We start from the raw sequence: 19,915 nt of genomic DNA, 5'->3' as shown, positions 1-19,915 counted from the left end.
TATTTTCCCCACATATTTTGGCTAGTGTTATTTCTAGGAACACTGTAAATTTTGTTGTAAGATGTGTGCTTTTTCCCTTCGATATACTTTCAAACTCTGTAATTATGCTTTAGGTATATCCTTTAAAACAGTTTAACAGTTGTATTTTGTTTTTTTTAACCCAATCAGAAATCTCAAAATTTCACTAAGTGAATTTGGTATATTTACAATGATTTTGATTACTGATATAGTTGAACTTACTTTTCCCACCTTGATTAACTCTTTTCTGTAATTTTCTCTTTTCCTAATCTATTTTCATTTCCTTTTTTCCTCCTCTAAAAGTTTTGGTATTATATACTTTCTATCCTTCTAGTAGTTATACTTACATACAAGATACATTAACTTCACAGTTCTCTAATAAGGTCTGAAAGAAAGATTATTTGGGGAACAGGAGGAATGTTCAGGTAATTATTGTCTTTTCTGAGCTCTTTCACAGTTGACACTCAGAACATAATTGTCAGCAGCTCTTTGAGCATTTGTTAGTCCTTTCAATCTAAAAATATTTAGCTCCACAAAATTTTCTTTATGCCTTTCATCACTACTTCTCCTTCCATTGTTCTGTTTTCTCTTGTCTTTACCACTAGACATCCCTATGATTCTTAGGCTCAAATCTCCATCCTCTGCCTTTATCTTATTGATACCATGCCCTAAAATATTTTGATTCTTAAAATAAATATTTATCTTTAAGTCAAGAGATTAAAAAAACAGTAAAGAATAGAAATAATCAATGTTAGATATCAATAAAAGATAAAAATAAAATAAATGCAGTAACTACTTCATTTAAAAGACACGCACACAAATCTCTGACAAATCACAGTAACTGAAATATGATGAAATAGAGAATGAGGATATGATGAGTATAAAAATCAATATAAGCCCACAAGAATATGATACAGACTCTGATCTTAATGACATTGATCATATTCTGAATCAAAAATATTATTCAAGTACAGAAAACATAAAGGAATTTAATATACCTAAGATTTATGTACAAAAAGTTTTCTAGCTCTAAAAAGTTTAAGTATACTCTAAAAACATTCAGAAAACAGATGATTCCTCTATTAATTTCTCTATCTGTTCTAGAGCAGGAAGGAAGGAAGAGGGAGTGTGAGAAGGAGAAAAAGAGAAAGAAAAGTTACTCAATTCATTATAGGAAGGAAACATGCCCTGACACCAAAATTGAGAATATTAGAAAAAAAAAAGTCATATTCTAATCTCACAAACAAAAGTAGAGGTCCTAAGAATATATTCAGCACCATATTTAACAATATAATAAAAGGACTGTCAAAATTTTCACAAGCATATAAGAATGCTTAATATTAGGACATATATTAATCAAATCAATATGAAAAAAGGGAGGTAAGAAATCACAAGAATCTAAAAGAAATGCCCAAAAGGCATTCCATTAAAATTTAACTTCCGTAATTGACAATCAGTTCTAAGAGGAAAAAAAAATCTATGTCAAACCAATGTCTTATATTATGCTTAACAATAAAACCCGATGAGGATCCCTGGGTGGCTCAGCAGTTTAGCACCTGCCTTCAGCCCAGGGCATGATCCTGGAGTCCTAGGATAGAGTCCCTCATCAGGTTCCCTGCATGGAGGCTGCTTCTCCCTCTGCCTGTGTGTCTGCCTTTCTCCCTCCCTCCCTCTCTCTCTCTCTCTCTCTCTCTCTCTCTGTGTCTCATGAATGAATGAATAAAATCTTTTAAAATAAATAAATAAATAAAACCCGAGAAAATAAACAAAGAAAACCCGAGAAGCAGTATTATTAAAATTATTACTAAGAAAAAGATACTTGCTATGGAAAATATCATTGAACACTATTCTGTACATTATTGCTAATAAAGTAAGGCAAGAAAAGGAAAATAAAACCTTCATCTTCAAAATCACTGCCAAATTATTACAGATGGATGTCTGCTGTATCTCCCAGGCATGCTGGTTCAGTAAAAAGAAATCTACTGCTCAAAGTTCTTTATTCTCCCATCTTACTCTTTTCACAAAAAAGGAAAAAAATGTAAAAGCCTTGATGTGGGCCAAGGACCAAATAGCACTCCAAGGATAATCAAACAACCTAGCCAGTTTGGGATCTATTAGTGGGAGGAATGAAGATTATACATAGAATTAGCCTGGAGGAAATACTCTCATTTTTTTTCTGTTTGAAGACTTTCCTTCTTAGCCTATCTCCCAGGTAACCCACATTATCTGTGGAGTGCCATGCCTTTTAGAGAAGAAGAGATTCCCCTCTGTTTCTGCACAGGCAATGAGGTAACAATCAATCTACAACTCTGCGTATTTACTAAATGTCAAGCATTGAGACCACTGCTGGAAATAAAATAAACATACACAGTTTACATTCTAATCTAGAAGACAACCAAGGAATCAAGGCAATTACAGTAAGCATGGTATGTGCTATTTTAGGGAAACAGCATCATACTGTGGTAGAATACAAAACAGGCACAAACCCAGACTGGGGAATTTACAGAAAAACCCGTAAAAGAAATGACAAACACAAGTCAACTATGGAAAGAGAATCTTAAGTGTCTGTGGAGTAGGAAGATCAGTTCATACAAACAGGCAGGAGAGAGGATCACTCATTAAAAACAGAGAAAGAGAGAGAGAGAGAAAAAGGCAGGGTGACTAGATTATAATGCATAAAGAGAGGGAAAAGCATAGTGAAATGAATTATGGTAGTAAGCAGAATCACAGACCTTATAAGACCTCTAGGGAATGCTAAGTATTTAAGAGTATCAACTTCATTTTGAAGGCAGTGAAATACAGTGGACACTGGTTGTTTACCTAACAACCATTCCTCAGTCCACTCCTTCCTAACATTATTCAGATATTCATTAGAGCCCCTATCTTCCTCAAGTTACCCATATAATTTAGGAGGCACCTACACCAAATTGAGTTCCAGAAGTGAAACAAACCAACCAGGGTAATCCCATGCACTTGCTGCCATTTCAAGTCAGGTTATCCAATCCTAAAACCAATGGATATTTTCCATGTGAAGGACAATTAATTTGTCAATCACATCTGTAAAACCTCTTCACAGCAGCATCTTGATTAGAATTGGTTAAATAATTAGAAGGTGTGTGTATACCAGGGGGCAACACTTTGGGGACCATCTTAGGATTCTACCTCTAATAGCCTGCCCTTTAGCCTCTGAAGATTCAAATCCTTCCCAAATGCAAATTCTTTTTTTGCAGACCCCAGTATCATCAAAGTCTCAATTTCATAATATCAAGTCCAAAATCTCATTAAAATATCACCAACTCAAAAATCCCAAATCTAAATTTGCTGTAGATGAGAGTCTTGATTGTCACCCATTGAGTATAGCTATTGGGCACAATTCCACTCGATCTGTGGATCTATGAAAATAAAGAGACAAATTATCCACTCCCAAGACTCCTAGCATTCAATGGTAGGACAAAAACAGGCTAAAAGTTATAGAAATTCCGTTCAAAATGGGGGAAAGTGGAAAGTAAAAAGGAGTCACTGGTCCTTAACAGTTTTGAAATCAAGTTGGGCAAATGTTGATTTTTCTTAATCAAGTTTCAAGGTTGAGAATAATCCTCTGTAGCTCTCAGCTCCATCCTCTTCCTTTTTCATCCAAGATAGCACTTGCCTGGAATACGTACTTTTATCAGCCTCCTGCTGGCGGCAGCCTCCTTTCATTTTGTACTGTCTCTCAAGCCATGAGATGGCAATATTCTGCTACACAATTTTCTCAAACTGTGTGGCTTAAAGAATTCTATGTGTTCTTTGGTTTAGTTGAAAAGATCTGTGAAGCACACCCGCAATCTCTTAAAAAAGCCCTTGAATGACTAAATACTTTGACCTTTGGTCTTTCTGAGATTTTTGGTAAAAAGTTGATCAGTCACACCTTCATGTTTTTCTCTAAGCCACACTGAGAAACAATCTTTTTACCAGCTGGATCAGGATAGGAATTTCCCAACTCATCAAGTCCTGGTAGCTTAAATAATTCTTCCTTCAATTTAATTCTCTCATCTTGCCTTTTACTATAAAGCAGCAAGAAAAAAATCAGGTGGCACCTTCAACTCTTTCCTTGGATATCTCCTTGGCTAAATAGCCAAGTTAATCACTTATACATTATGCAGAAGACACTGTCAAGCTTGCCACAATTATATAACAAGGAACCACTTCATCCAGCTACAAAAACATGTTCTTCTCTCTCTTCCAAGTCCTCAATGGCAGCAATCTTCAAGTCCAGAGCCTCCCAGCCTACTCAAAGAAATTTAGACATTTCTATCCTATTCCTTAAATTTTTTTTAACTTCTATTCACTGCCCCGTTCTGAAGCAATTTCCCCATTTTTAGGTATTTGATACAGCAGCATCTCACTTCTAGGTACCAAAATCTGTATTAGTTTTTTTATTGCTGTTTAACAAATTACCACAAAATTAATAGCTAAGAAAACACCCATTTATTCTCTGTTTCTATAGGTCAGAAGTCCAGGCACTGCATGACTCAGAGCCTCTAGACAGTCTCACAAGGCTGAAATAACAAACATCAGCCAGATGCACTCCTGTGCCCCTTTCTGGAGGTTCTAGGAAGAATCTGCTCTGAAGCTCTTCCAGGTTGCTAGTAGAAATCAGTCTCATGTGGTTGTAAGAGTCAATAACTTACACTGAATCACCCTCAGGCTATGAACCTTTTGCCAGGAAGAGTCTAGTCTCTTAAAAGTTCACTTTCTTCAATCAGGTTTACTGAGAATAAACACCCAATCATAAGGTGAACTAATTAGGACGTCAATTACATCTACAAAATGCCTTCACCTATTTAAGTGTTTGTATGAATAACTCAGAGGTGGTGTGTGGACACCAGGGAGCAGAAATTTTGAGACCCATCTTAAAATTCTGCCTTACCATACATATATGTTTAGAAGTGGAACTGTTTGGTCATGGAATATGTGGATACTGCAAAAAATTTTTCTAAAGTGACTAACACTCCCAGCAGCAGGCTATGGGAATATTTAGCCATTTTGATGGATACATAGTGCTATCTCGTTGTGGTATCAGTTTGCATTTTCCTGATGCAAATTTCTTTTAAAATAAATCAGTATATATATATATTTTTAAAGGTGAGGGGGCGCCTGGGTGGCTAAGTGGTTAAGCATCTGCCTTCAGCTCAGGGCATGATCCTGGAGCCCCAGGATGGAGTCCCATATCAGGCTCCCTGCATAGAAGCCTGCTTCTCCCTTTGCCTATGTCTCTGTCTCTCTCTATATATATAGGTCTCTCATGAATAAATAAATAAAACCTTTTTTTATTTTATTTTTATTTTTTTTTAATAAAATCTTTTTTAAAAAAAGTTGAAAGATTGGATAAGTTATTCTATCATAGGTTAACTTAAGCTTCTAAAATGGCATCCATCCTTATTGTGTCAGTTATTTTATGTCTGGGCCGCTGAAGTAACCTATTCAAGCATTTTATTCATCTTTGTTAATCTAATACCTAGCATAATCCCAGGCACACACAAGGCACCCAGTGCTTGGTGATTTACCCTCTAAAATATACCTACCAATACATGTAATTTACCTTTTTTCATTTCCAAATTTAAAGCTGTTCCCACTCTATATTCCTCCTAGGCCAATCAATAATGTTATAGGAGGCAACCTTTTATAGCAGTCTAACACACAATTTCTCTGACCCATTATTGCATTATACAGTTAGAGGAATAACATATGTTCTAAGTCTACCATTAATCTACCTAGCTTTCTTGCCCTACATATAAAAAATAAAGTGCTTTCATTCATTATTTTGTCTTTATTATTTATCCCATGCCTTAGGTCATTATGCCTATTAGGAGAGATAAATTATTCTTATATTCACCTTTGATTATGTATCTCTTTCCTTCCGTATAATCTTTTTATATATGAATACATTATAAGGACCTTGTGCAACCAGACCAGTCTCTTTGGATGTCTCTCCCAATTTTGTCAGAATTTCTTTGTTATTATTGATAATTTTATCCTAGGAAGTTATTCAACACTTCCTGGGGTGCCTAGGTGGCTCAGTGGTTGAGTGTCTGCCTTTGGCTCAGGTCATGGTCCCGGGGTCCTGGGATTGAGTCCCACATCAGGTTCCTTATGGGAGCCTGCTTCTCCCTCTGCCTATGTCTCTGCCTCTGTGTGTCTCTCATGAATAAATAAATAAAATCTTTAAAACAAAACAAGACAAAAAACACTTCCTGACCATCCTTCCTTTTACAGTCTCAAGGTCATCAAATAACAATTATCTTCTCTCTGAACATTAACAGTTTTTTTTCTTTTTAAATTTTGTCTCAGAATGTGGTTTCCTAAGAGTTCCCAAGGAGACTCATCATATCCACAGAATTCCAAAACAATTCTCTTTCTGGATTAGAATTAGAGTCAGAATAGTATATCCCTCAGTCAGGATTCCTAACGGCCTATGTTCTATTCCATTTCTGTGTTCTAGTCCTGAATTTCATCACATTAAATCACTCTCATTTCTAATGTCTGTATACTTTCATTAAACCCATTTAAAGACAAATATTTTGCTGATATGATGCAATTACCACAAAAACTATAATCCTAGGTCTCTAATTTGTTCCAATATTATGATTAATTTTTTTTCTTGTTAAATATGTGCAGTGAATTAATTCAAAATCTTTGGAAGACCTGTATAGATTTTTTGAGGGCTGGTATCTGGCCAAATATTCTTTTACAGCTATGCCCGGTTCATGTGCATACTGAGCAAATTATAGGCCTCATAAATATGCAAAGCACAATATTTAGGTAATATTTTAATAAGAGTATAATGGGATAAATTAGTTTTTGTTTCTACAATAATTTACTTTTCCTAAGAAAATCTGATGTGGGCGCCTGGGTGGCTTAGTCTGTTAAGCCTCCAACTCTAGGTTTTGGCTGAGGTCCTAATCTCAGGGCCAAGAGATAGAGCCTCACAGCATCTGACTCTGCACTCAGCAAGGGTGGGGGGTCTGCTTCTCTTCTTCTCCCTCTGCCTCCCCCCCACACACACACACATACACACACTCGCATTCTGGTGCATTCTCTATATATAAAAAATAAAAGTAAAAAAAAGAAAAACTGATGCTACAGCAACAGTCACTTCCTAAAGTACCTTATAGGCACCAACTCTTCCACTGTGATCTTAATATCGAATTAATTACTCCATTTGTCAAATAGTTTTTTCTCAAGGATTTTGGATACTGATGCACCATTGATAATTGTTAGGATGAAATGTTTTTATTATTAGTGCATTCCATATGATATTGTATTCTCCTTACCATTAGTTTAGAATGCATCCATGCTTATTTTATTCTCTAAACTAGTACATGCATCAAATGAATAGATATAATTTTGTTATAATAAAAGAAAAATATACCTTAAAAACATATTAATTTCAATATTAAAGACTCAGCTATTCATCAGATGTCTAACATATTTATAAAGAAAAATCCTATTCTTTGAAATTTCACCTGGGAGACTAAATAACATTTATGTGAAAGTGTATTATGAACAACAAAGAATTACACAATTAGAGATATAATTATTAGACAATAGCAGGTTCTAAATAGAAAAGCCCAGATACACAATTTAGAACTCAGTCTTAAAATGCTCCATATATTTTTACTTAATAACTGTTACGCAAAAATTTAGAGAATACTGGTCATGATAACAAAGTAATGATAAAAGACTAGCAGATAGTTGTAGTTGCTTATAAATCCATGAATTCCTCCCAATTAAACTTTCTTTAAAAGAAAAAAAAATCCACAGAAGCTTGATGGAACATATTGATTAAAAAAAAACTAGTATACAGAATTTTACTTGTCAAAATTCTCATTTTCTACCAAAGCCAAAGAACCTCTCCTTTACATGTATAAAGACATCTAGAACGAATATCATTGGCTCTTAATGATTTTCCAATGTCTATTAGTTGTTTCTATGAAGACTGCCTAAGTAAAATCTCTGGTACAGCTAATGCAGATATTTCAAGGTACAAAATTCTACTTAGGGACGCCTGGGTAACTCATTGGTTTAGCACCTGCCTTTGGCCCAGGTCATGATCCTGGAGTCCCAGGATCGAGTGCCACATCAGGCTCCCTACATGGACCCTGCTTCTCCCTCTGCCTATGTCTCTGCCTCTCTCTCTCTGTCTCTCATGAATAAATAAATAAAATCTTTAAAAAAATGTTTCTTTAAAGAAACAAAAAAAAAAAAACAAAATTCTACTTTAAATCCAATACCTTTAAAAACAAAACCAACTATATAGGTGATTTCTAAGGCACTGTTCTAAGGGCCTTATTCATATTATTTATTTTATACATATTAACTTTATAATACACATCTTGGGGCTTTTATGAGATAGTAATTATCCATTTTACAGATAACAAAACTGATATAGTTAATAGGTGATGGGGCCATAGACTAAGATTGAACATAGGTAGTCTGGCCCAGAATGTGAACTCTTAACCACTATGGTACATTGCTTTGCAAGATAGAGAAAATTGCATCTCAAGCTAAGTAACCAATGAGAGTAAGAACTAAACTTGATAATTAGTACAAGCTGGCTACAAACCAAGGAGATTTATGTTATCCTCCAACTCAAAATCTTTCTATTGAAACTGAGATACAGATTTATTCAGTATGAATAAATGTCATCTTATTGGGCATCTGGAAGCTAAGCTTATCTTAACTTTGACCAAGATCCTAATGGCAAGGCCCAAGTTGGTCTTGTTTACAAATACATGCTCAGCAGCTACCATTAAGCTGGCACAAAACAAGCATTCTATAATTATCTATAGAATAAATGGGGATAAGAGGAAGTTGTTTTAACATATGAGAGAAAAGAAATGATAAAGGTTACATGTAACACAGAGGAAAATTTTCTGCAGATAGAAAACACACAAAAAAATGAAGTAAGCTGCCTAATTTCATAGTTAAACCAAAATGTGAGACTTCTATATTTTTTCTTAAATACCAAAAAAGTGAAATTCTATCAGAATAGCCACATTACAGTTGTACAAGATGTAAATGTACTCAACACTACTGAACTGTACACTTGTGATAGAAAATTTTAAGTTCTGTGCATTTTAGTGCAATTTTAAAGTCAAAACTAGAAAAAAATCCACATTCTGAAAAAAATACAATTTAAATCACTAGTTTTTTTTACGACATACAATTTCTATTTATAAATTTATACTATACTAGGAAAATTTGCTTATAAAAATAAGACATTATAAAACTTAAGCTTACATTACTTAACAATTGTTCAAAATATAATGAGATAGATATTTATAAATTTTTCATTTTTCCTATCTTTCCTAGTTTCAGAAGTAAAAATGCAAATAGCATAAAAATGGAAATGGAGTAATTTAACTAATATATTAGCTCAAATCCACTGTGAAATAAGGAGAAAACAAGGTTACTGGTTATTGTATTTTGTCAACAATAAACACTGTGATAGTCATTACAAATATTCACAAGATTTCTAGCTTTTTTTGCTTCTTGGTTATAGAGTGAAATTAGAGATGGCCACATGACTTGTTCCCATAGCCCATGAAATGAGTGTAAAAAATATGTATCATATCCAGACAGAAACTTTTAAGGGCCAACACATGCTTCAACATATTCTCTTTTTCCCTACTACAGTGACTGGCAATACTGTAAAGACTGGCTGTTTCCTTAGCCAGGTTCTGGAACAATGATAATGAAAAGAGTTCCAGCAAACCCACAAAGGACATATAATGTAAGCAAAAATAAACTGTTGCTGTATTTAGTCATTAAGATTATAGCATAACCCAAACTATCCTGACTGAGACAGATATAAAAGCTGAATGTAAAGCAGTTATTTAAAGAATAGATTCCTACAAATGAGGGAGATAGAATAGGATAGGTTAGGATTTTGTCCCTTCTCCTGCCTAGGGAAAGCTGCCATAACAGAAGGTTTCCATCAGGGTACACAATACAGTTCTGAATGACACAGAGTTCAGGCTGCGGGGCAGAATAAGTCTTGCCACCATGAGCAAACCTACACCTGGAGGAAGCCTCTGCTCTGCAGCCAGATGCTAAGGAAAATGAGGCTCCTCCCAAATGCTACTTCTCTCCTTCCTGCCACTTGAAGAAATCTGAACTTTAGTCTTTTTTTTTTTTTTTTTTTTTTAAGATTTCATTTATTTATTCATGAGAGACACAGAAAAAGAGAGGCAGAGACATAGGCAGAGGGAGACAGGCTCCTTGCAGGGAGCCCGATGTAGGACTCGATCCCGGGACTCCAGGATCTTGCCCTGAGCCGAAGGCAGACGCTTAACCGCTGAGTCACCCAGGGATCCCTGAACTTTAGTCTTGACAGAATATAAGTAGGTTCATCCATAAGACGCCAAGCCCATTCCTTAGCATTTTAGATGCAATAGCTGCCATACAACTTTGTAGCTACCTTAAAGGATTTCATCCTAAGAGATATTCAAGGGACAAGTATCATGCTACAGTTCCTTCTTTACTGTTAACCTTAATGAAGGCCACAGGGAAGCTGAACCTCAAACAGGGACTAGCTAGTTTCTGTTGGTCAGCTGGGTAAACTCTATTACAAAACTCAAAACTATGAATTCTATCAGCTTATTGCATTTGTAACTTTTAGGAGCATTGCATACAACTGTGCAGAATGGGCCCTGCATAATAGCACCCAACCAAGGAGGGGAATGGTGGACTCTAAGGCTGCATTTATCAGGAAGAAAGGCTCTGTTCTCACAGGGCACACAAAAGAGCCTTCTGTTTATCAGATTATGCCTACAGGCACTTTTTAGACTAACTCACCATTCCTTACCCACTTTTACCAGATTTTCTTAGAGACCATCCTTAGAAGTACTATCAAGGAGATTTACCTCATACCTGACAATCATGGGACCCTGACAATTTTGGGACTCCTTGAGCTCTGATCCTTTCACCATGAAGATATACCATAGTAACATATAGTATATGTTTGTGAATTTGGACCACATGCTACTAATGAGAAATACGGACAGGTCACTGGCACATGAGATATCAGAAGTATTCTTCTGCTGGAATTCTACATTCTGACAGAATCCTTCCAGTGGGTGGTAGAAAGTAAGAGAAATTCTACAGCATTACATGAAACAAATGATATAATTTTGATGTGCTAGAGTCCAGAGTTTTCTAACTTTGTACTGATATTTTAGACCAGATAAATTCTTTGTTAAGGGGAGCTGAATGCCTTGTCATTGTAACATTTTTGGCAGCATCCCCAGGCCTTTATCTACTAGAAGCCAGTAGCACTGTTCATTCCTCTCTCCTCTAACTGTGACAAAAAATGTCTCTAGACATTGTCAAATGCCCTCTGGAGGGTAAAATCACACCAGGGCAACAACTCTGCTAGACCTATACTTTTATCTCCAGCAGGTGGTGTGTGACTCACAAGATGTGTTCTGGGACTGACAGGCCCATCACTATCTCCATCTGCTTGGTGGCATCTGAAACTGATATAGGGCTCCCCCTGATCCAGGTGGCAAGTAAACTAAGGAACTCTGCCAAACAGATTGAGGCTGGTCCTATTTCTAGCAGGTAGAAAAGAATTGAACCTTAACTTTTTGCTTGCCTTTTTCCCCCTATGTCAACCCTTTCTCCTTCTATTAACTCCTTCACTGCTGTCCTTCTCCTAAAAGAAGGAGAACCATGATTCCAACTTATTAAGAAGACCTATCTTCCAGGCAAGATTTAGCCCAATAGAAAACTTTGCTATTAACCCCTTGCCAATTCTGGTCTCTGTCTACCATTCAATGTCAACATGTCTTGGTATTGGCTAAAGAAGTCTGAACTGCTATATTCTCATCAGCAATTTTAGCTTGTCTACTTTGAAGGGCTGCTGTGGGGAAAAAGCCAGACTTAAAAACTGACCCATTTATATAACCTCAACAGATCAACATTTATCAAAGCAGGAATGGTCTGATCCTTGGATATGCTTTGGGCAGTCTGATGTCTGACTTCCACAGAAGACAGGGCCTAAATACACTAACCCCATTGCATTTAGATACTACAGAGACCCAGGTTTCTTAACTTTGGCACATATTCGTATATACTCACATCTGCTCATGCTTATGAACACATATATGCAAACATATCTAAATTTTTATATATACATAAAAAATAGATCTCATAAGCAATGGGGGGAACCTGTATTTTTTACTCATATTTCATGACAAAGTTCCATGTATATAAAGACTAAACAACTTTAAAAAAAATCCAACTTTAAGAGTCATAAAAAATATGGGAGAATGTTTAATAAAATTAGGGTGAAAAGGTCTTTCCAATATACAATGGAATATTATTACTCAAACATGAAAAAGAATAAAATCTCGTCACTTGCAACAACATGGATGGATCTAGAGTATACAATGCTAAGTGAAATATAAGTCAGGGAATGACAAATGCCATATGATTTCACTTTTATGTGAAATTTAAGAAACAAATGAAAAAAAGACAAAAGACCAGATTCTTAACTATAGAGAACTCCTGGTTACCAAAGGGGAGTGGATGGGGAAATGTTAAAACAGTTAAAGAGGATTAAGAGTAAACTTATCATGATGAGCACTGAGTTATGCACAGAATTGTTGAATCACTATATTGTATACCTAAAACTAATGTAACGTTGAATGTTAATTATACTGGAATTAAAAAAAAAAGAAAAGAAAAAAGGTCTTTCCAATCAAAGTACAAAACTCACAAGTCATAAGAGATTGCTGTGACCAACTGTTCCACAAATTTATCTTAGAGATATACTTTTATAAATGGTTGAAGACATATATGTATCATACTATCACAACAGAGCAAAATGTACAGCAGACCAAAAAATATATAAATGTCCACTGATGAAGACTGACTAAATTATGGTACTTTCATATGAAGACTGACTAAATTATGGTACTTTCATGTAACAGAACATCACACAGTTATGAAAATAACTACGGAAGACTGGCATGTGCCAGTATGAAACAATCTGTCAGATATATTGTTGAGTGAACACAAATTATAGGAAGAATATGTAATATCTTTCCCTTTATGCAAAAAAAAAAAAAAAGAGCACTATCTAAAAAGATTTTTGCCTATATGCACAAAGTACTTCTAGAAGGACATGGAAGAGATTTCTGTGGTTGTCTCTAGAGAGGAAAATGAGTCTGGAAAGAAAGGAAACTTGCTTTCTATTGTATATCCTTTGAAGTTCTTGAATTATTTCTTAGATTGTGCATAAAGTCTATCACAAAAAAATTCAAAGAACATATTTCAAAATAGAATAGCAAATATCTTACATTGAGGATAACAGAGAATTCTTACCTTTCTCTGCAAAATTTAAGTGAATGTAGTATGGCAGGTCTCTTTTGACGTAAATTCCATAAATGTAAGGTGTCATCAGCCAAGGCACTCACAAGAGCTCCCTTAAAAATAAAGTGTAATATTTTTTATAAAGAACACATTTTACAAACATTAAAGTTACTAAAGAGCTGTCAAAAAAAAGTCTTCCCAAGTTTCAAAACTTTCAGTAAATAGATTTAATTTTCAGAAACATTTGTCTCACCCAAATTCTAAGTAGTAGATATAATACACTGTTATATGTATTTGTACAAAATGTTTTAACTTCTTCAACAATTTAAAGTATAATTTAGTATCTTATAAACTATAAGTACAGTAGGATCTAGATGGATATTACGGTTGATAGCTATAATCAGAAGTAATATTAGAGTTACTTGACCACTACTACATATCATCTTGACTAGAAGAAAAATATAATATGAAGTAACATTCCCATTTTAAGAAAAATTCTTTAGAATGTACTATGCCTAGATCATAACTCTACTACTAGAATGATACAGAAAATAAAGATAGCACTCAGCAACTATAAGTTCAATAACCAAAAGATCGAACAATCAACTAATTTAGAAAGTTAAAATATCTGATAGTATTAAATAATATTAAGTATGGAGAAGAAAATCTCTGGCCCCATATGAGAATCACAGAGGAAGCTAAGTCTCACCCTCGACCTCACAAATCAGAACTTTCAGAGCAAGAACTTATACAGGTTTATCTTTAAAAATCTCCAGAAGTGATTCTGATATGTGAACAGAATTAAGAATCTCTACACTAAGGTTGATTTATTAAGACATGTGCTTGTTTTTCCTCCAAAGAGTCAGATACTTTTCATCTATATTGACAGATAAAAATGTAACATGAAAAATTTATGTTAATTTCAAAACAGGATTCCACTCATCAGGTTATTACGAGAAATCTTAAAATCTCCTTCCTTTAAACTAAGAGTTTCTCATTTATCAAAGAGGATTAAAATAGCTCTGCAAATTTACATTAAATGATCTCCCCAAGTCCTTTCCACCTTTGAAATTCTATGAAGACCACTCTATGGTGTAATACCTACTGCTACAATATGGTTATAGGAGAGCAGAAATAAAGTCCATATGCTTTCACTTAGAAAGCATCCTCTTATCTATATCACTTTGAAGCAGAGAAACTCAAAGATTCTTAGTATCAGAGATTTGTACTCTTCATTCTTATTTTCACCATAGAGATATAGAGCCGAAATGGCAATAACAGCTGACCACCTCCCTTAGTGGTCCCTTTACCTACATACGATCTACTAAACATAAAAGCAAATAGCTACTCTCAATTGTCAGATTTCTGTAGCAATCCTCAATTATTCATATTTTGTTAAGCATTTTTTAAAACAGTAACATCATTTTTAAGTACTCAAAATGTAACACCTGACCATGTAAAATAAAAAGTCATATCCAAGAACTCTAAGATGAATCCTATCCAAAAGAATCCTGCATGAATAACAACATAAATTACTTAAGATTTCTAAAATTTAGGTGTTTAATCAGTTTGCAGTATGTTATTTACATTGGTTCATGTACTACTTTAAGAAATAGTCTTAACACATGTATAAAAATGGATAAGAGGTTAGTGGTCTCCAGGGATTAGGAACTGAGAGCAGGAGGGGGCCCAGTTGTAAAAGGGGAGCCTTAGGAAATTCCTTTATGATGATGAAACTGATCTGTATCTTGTTCATGGTGATCATTACACAAATCTATTATGCATCATAAAACTGCACAAAACTACACACCCATACTGACACAGGAGTACATGGTGGTGAAATTTAGATAAGGTCTGTAGTCTAGCTAATAGTAGAATATGGATTCACTTTCCTGGTTTGATATTATACTACTGTTACACACAATGTTACTATCAGGGGAAGCTAGGGGAAGTACATACAGACCCCTTCTGTTTTGAAACTAAGTGCCAGAATTATTTCATACCAAAATTTTTTTAAAAATATGAAAAATAATCTTGACTCCTCACAAATGGGTTCAACAACTTTCTATATTGTGATTTCCTTCAAATTTTAACATTTTACAATGCATATTATACAGTTCTAAACAGAATACTAAACAGTGTTTAAAAAAACACTTCTGACTAAAAAACCCCTAGATAATTGCATATTAATTTTCTGATAAAAACATTTTACAAAAGGTCAAAGGTATCAAGTGTTTGTTTGTTTTTTTCCTCTCACACACATTTAAGAATTTATTCCATGGAACCTAAGGACCTGAGGGCAAAAAGAATGGCCACAGACTATCATCACAATAAAGATAGCAGAGCCTTTTCTGCAGTAATTTATTCTAACGACCAGCTTTTTCTGTTTGTCACTCTGTACAGTAAACATCTATTCTTAGAGCTGCTCATTTTTTAACTTTTAATTTTTTTAGAAATTCCAATTAGTTAACATAAAGCGTTATATTAATTTTAGGTGTACAATATAGTGATTCAACAATTCCATACATCATCACCCCGTGCTCATTACAAGTGCCCTCTTTAATCCCCATCACCTATTCCACCCACCCACCCCATCTCCCTCTAGTAACCATCAGACTGTTCTGTATAGTTAAGACTCTGTTTCTTGGTTCACCTCTTTTTTTCCCCCCTTTGGTTTCTTAATACCACAAGAGTGAAACTGTAAGGTATTTATCTTTCTCGGACTTATTTCGCTTAATTAGCATTATACTCTCTAGCTGCAAGTCACTGCAATTGCTCATACTTTCTAAAAACCTGCAAGCATGTTATCTACTCTGACAAAAAAAATATTAGTTTCCTGAGCTTCTTCCTAACTTTATACTCTATCAAAAAAAAAAAAAGGCATCATCAATTACTTCAAGTGACACAACAATTTTGAACAATAACCAGTTTTCTTTTCTAATGGATTTTGTTTCCTGGTTGTATTGCAAACAAGTCATTAGAGAAGTATATTTTGTTATTTATAATAAACTCAATCTTTAAAAAAATTTAATATAGATTTTAGTGTTACATAACTTTCAGTATCCAAGAAATAAAATTTAAATGCAGCACCCTGTACCAAAAGATTTACTTATACCATTCTATTTGCAACACTGTTTTGAGAAGCATCTTGCATTATTTAAGCCATGATGATGGCTTAAAGTGAATTGCTATTAGCTGTGACCTATAAGAAATATGCTTTTGTTCAAATATGTAAGTATGAACGCATGCAAGAAATCTGAAAGGCCAGATGTGGCCCTATTTCAAATATAAGTAGGACAGATTAAAGCAATTCACTGACCTCATTGATCAGGAACTGAAGCTGGATGACTGCAGCTCCACTGTCATGTTGGCAGTAACATTCTACTCCTGGACGACCAAAGCTGTCATTAATTTCATTAAGGAGTCTACAGTATTTGTGGGCTTTTTATAGCAATTCTTAAGTTATATAATAGACTAATAAATATTCTAATGACCTGATATTCACTACCTGCTATTTACTGAGACTAAGATTCAGAGCTACATTTATTAAGCATCAATCTGATCAGCTAGCTTCTGCTGATAATCAGAAGTCTCAGAGATGACCGGTCTAAAAGAAATAACTATTCCTCCTAGAAAATAAAAGAACTATCAAAAATAGGAATATACAGAATGTAAAATATATTTAATACACTTTACTCTGCACCGCTTTTTTCTGTCACTTAAAATAAAAAGAGTTAAAAGTAGTTGATCTGCAGAGCATCCAATTTTTCCCAAAGCAGCAAACAAATCTGAAAAGCAGAGACATGTCATTTTGGAAAAATGCTTTTGGAACCAGTCTTTTTATGGCATTTTTCATTCCTATAGTATTATTTTTAATAGTGTAAGTTAATATAATGAACCATATTACTATGTTTATTATTGTAGCATGATGATGTTATATTACCAGTGAATCAATCTTTTATGACAGACTTGAATTCAAAATATGCAAATTTGTATTAATTTGCATATGATAACAGTAAACACAATATTCTCTGTTAAGCATATATTAAACATGTTATATGTATATACTAACTCATTTAATTCCCATAATCTATGAAGAATACATAATTTCCCCCTCCTCATAAACAGATAAGGAAACTGAAGCACAGAGAAATCAGTAACTTGTTAAGTTACACAACTAAAAAGAAGCAGAGATGAGATCTGAATAAGCATTCTGGCTCCAAAGTCTATACTCTTAATAAGGTATGCTAAATAAAGAAAACAAACAAAAATCCAAACACTTTACAACTTATTACGTGCCAAGCATCGTTACATGCTTTTATCTTCATAAACTTGAAATGAGAAATTAGCTATTTTAACATGCCACTATACTAATCTACTTTTTACTGGTTCACAATAAATATTAATTAAAAATAAAAGGCTAAATCTAAAACTAAAATGTGATGGGATTTAATGAAATTACAGCTCTCTTTATGTAAGTTCATATTTAGGTGTATAGACTACTTCTATATTCTTTTAATGTCCAAAGGCTTTTCTTAAGTAAAAATAAGCATACTACAGGTTAAATTCCTACTTTCTGTGCACTTTTTCCTTCTGATTTCTAAAAGTTTTTCTAGGTGATATTTATTTTCCACAAATTTTTTCATTTTACTGCCAGCAATGAACTTCTATTATTTCATAAATAAACGTGTATGTTTCGCCTATAGTACCCTACTCTTTAAGCATCTCAAACTTTTATCATCATCACCATCATCAGTATTAGTACTAGTTTTACTACACCAATTGCCCAAATGCACCTACAGGAAGCTACATTTCAAATTGTTACCATTGGCACTTGGTAGTGCCAAATCACACGTGGTTGGCCAAGATACCTACATCTATACTCATCCATTTCTTTTGAAAGGATGCCCTTTTAGCTAATAAATGGAGTCTAATTCTAATCTTTCCAGCGAAATTATTCTTCTGGGACCAATTATCATATTCTATAATCCTCATTTTACATAGAGTAAAACTTCTCATCTAACCAGACCAGTAAAATTAGGTTAGTAAAAAAAAAAGTGATGAAGAATCATAAAAACTCTACTTACCTTATGTGTTATTGTTTTCAAAAACCATACATAATTTTGCTAATCTTGTCAAATTATCCAAAGACTTTTTGACGTATGGATCTATTAACTAGATTCAATTGTTTTTCTTACAGCACAGCCATTGTAAGTTCAAATATGAACTTATGAAGTTTTGAACTTATGAAATTTGAACTTATGAATATGAAGTTCAGGCAGTTGAGCATTTATCTGACTCTTGGTTTTTGGCTCAGGTCCTGATCTCATGAGTCATAGATTCCAGGCCCACAGTAGTGACACTCAGTGGGGAGTTGGCTTGAGGATTCCCTCCTTCTGCCCCTCCCCCCATGTGCATGCTCACATGGCGCTTGCATGCTCTAAAAAACAATCTTTAAAAATAAACAAATAAATAAAAAAAAATATACTCATAACTGTAAGATTTGTAGTTAAATTTTTTAAACAGATCCTTAAAGATACATTCTAAATGCAGCATTCACATACAATCCTACTTCTTTTCTGATCATTTACTGTTACCACACAGCATCAGAAAAATTTTAAGTGACTGACTTCATGAAGTCTTCTCAAAGTATTCATCCTGCATTTTTATATTTTTTAAAACCCTCTATTTTGCATTCACATTTCATCAGTTTATATATTCTGAAAGTGAACTAATTACTAGATTGTAATAACAAATATGACAGGCACCAATACATGTGGAAATACACAAAACTGATTATTGGTTAAGTAAAATATAAGCAAATAGATCTACTAATTTGGGCCTACTGGTCTGAAAACTTCATTGCGCTGTGGGTACCAATCAATATTTTACTCATAGAGACTGGAAAGTTTAAGTCAGGAAGTCTGGAAGTCAAGAAAGGTTTATTATTATCTACACATGGAACTATTCCAGACAAAATGATACTTTTTTACGACAATATTAATATAGTCACTTTACTTATAGCTAAGATGATAAATTTACTTTCTTAATAAAGAATTACCTGCTATTTACTAAGCTTCAGTCTACATGTCTTATATACACAAATTGTACTTAATCCTCACAGTAACTCTGAAAGGTGGTTGTTATCTATATTTTACAAATGATTAATTCTGGGGACACCTGGGTGGCTCAGTGGTTGAGCGTCTACCTTCAGTCCATTGCATGATCCTAGAGTCTCGGGATCGAGTTCCACATCGGGCTCCCTGCACGGAGCCTGCTTTTCTCTCTGCCTATGTCTCCTGCCTCTCTGTCTCACGAATAAATAAGTAAAATCTTTTTAAAAAAAATGGTAATTCGGAGGCTCAGGGAAGTGATTCTTCTCAAGGTTACTACTGATTTCTCTCCATTTTCCTTTGGATAAGGTAGTACTATGCTGTAGCCAGCCCTGAAGGATCCTTAATATTACAAAAGCTCTATGGATTGGGGAGAACAAAATCATAAATCATTACTTTGTGGTAACAAAAAGTTTAAAATTAAA

General features: G+C 34.3%; 1 protein-coding gene across 3 annotated transcripts in view; it reads right to left on the bottom strand.

The window, feature by feature from the left end:
- STXBP5 (syntaxin binding protein 5) overlaps positions 1-19,915 on the bottom strand; it is a 167,975-nt gene that overhangs the window by 126,191 nt on the left and 21,869 nt on the right. For all 3 annotated transcript variants that reach the window (XM_038526294.1, XM_038526295.1, XM_038526296.1), the window contains exons 3-4: positions 16,697-16,778; positions 13,390-13,490 (exon numbers count right to left, since the gene is read on the bottom strand). In XM_038526294.1, coding sequence (XP_038382222.1) covers positions 13,390-13,490; positions 16,697-16,778 — 183 coding nt within the window. The remainder of the gene's footprint in view (positions 1-13,389; positions 13,491-16,696; positions 16,779-19,915) is intronic.

The sequence above is a fragment of the Canis lupus genome, chromosome 1 (genome assembly GCF_011100685.1).
Source record: "Canis lupus familiaris isolate Mischka breed German Shepherd chromosome 1, alternate assembly UU_Cfam_GSD_1.0, whole genome shotgun sequence".
NCBI lineage: Eukaryota > Metazoa > Chordata > Mammalia > Carnivora > Canidae > Canis > Canis lupus.
The sequence above is the reverse complement of the archived record's forward strand: the minus strand, read 5'-3'. Positions and strand labels throughout refer to the sequence as shown.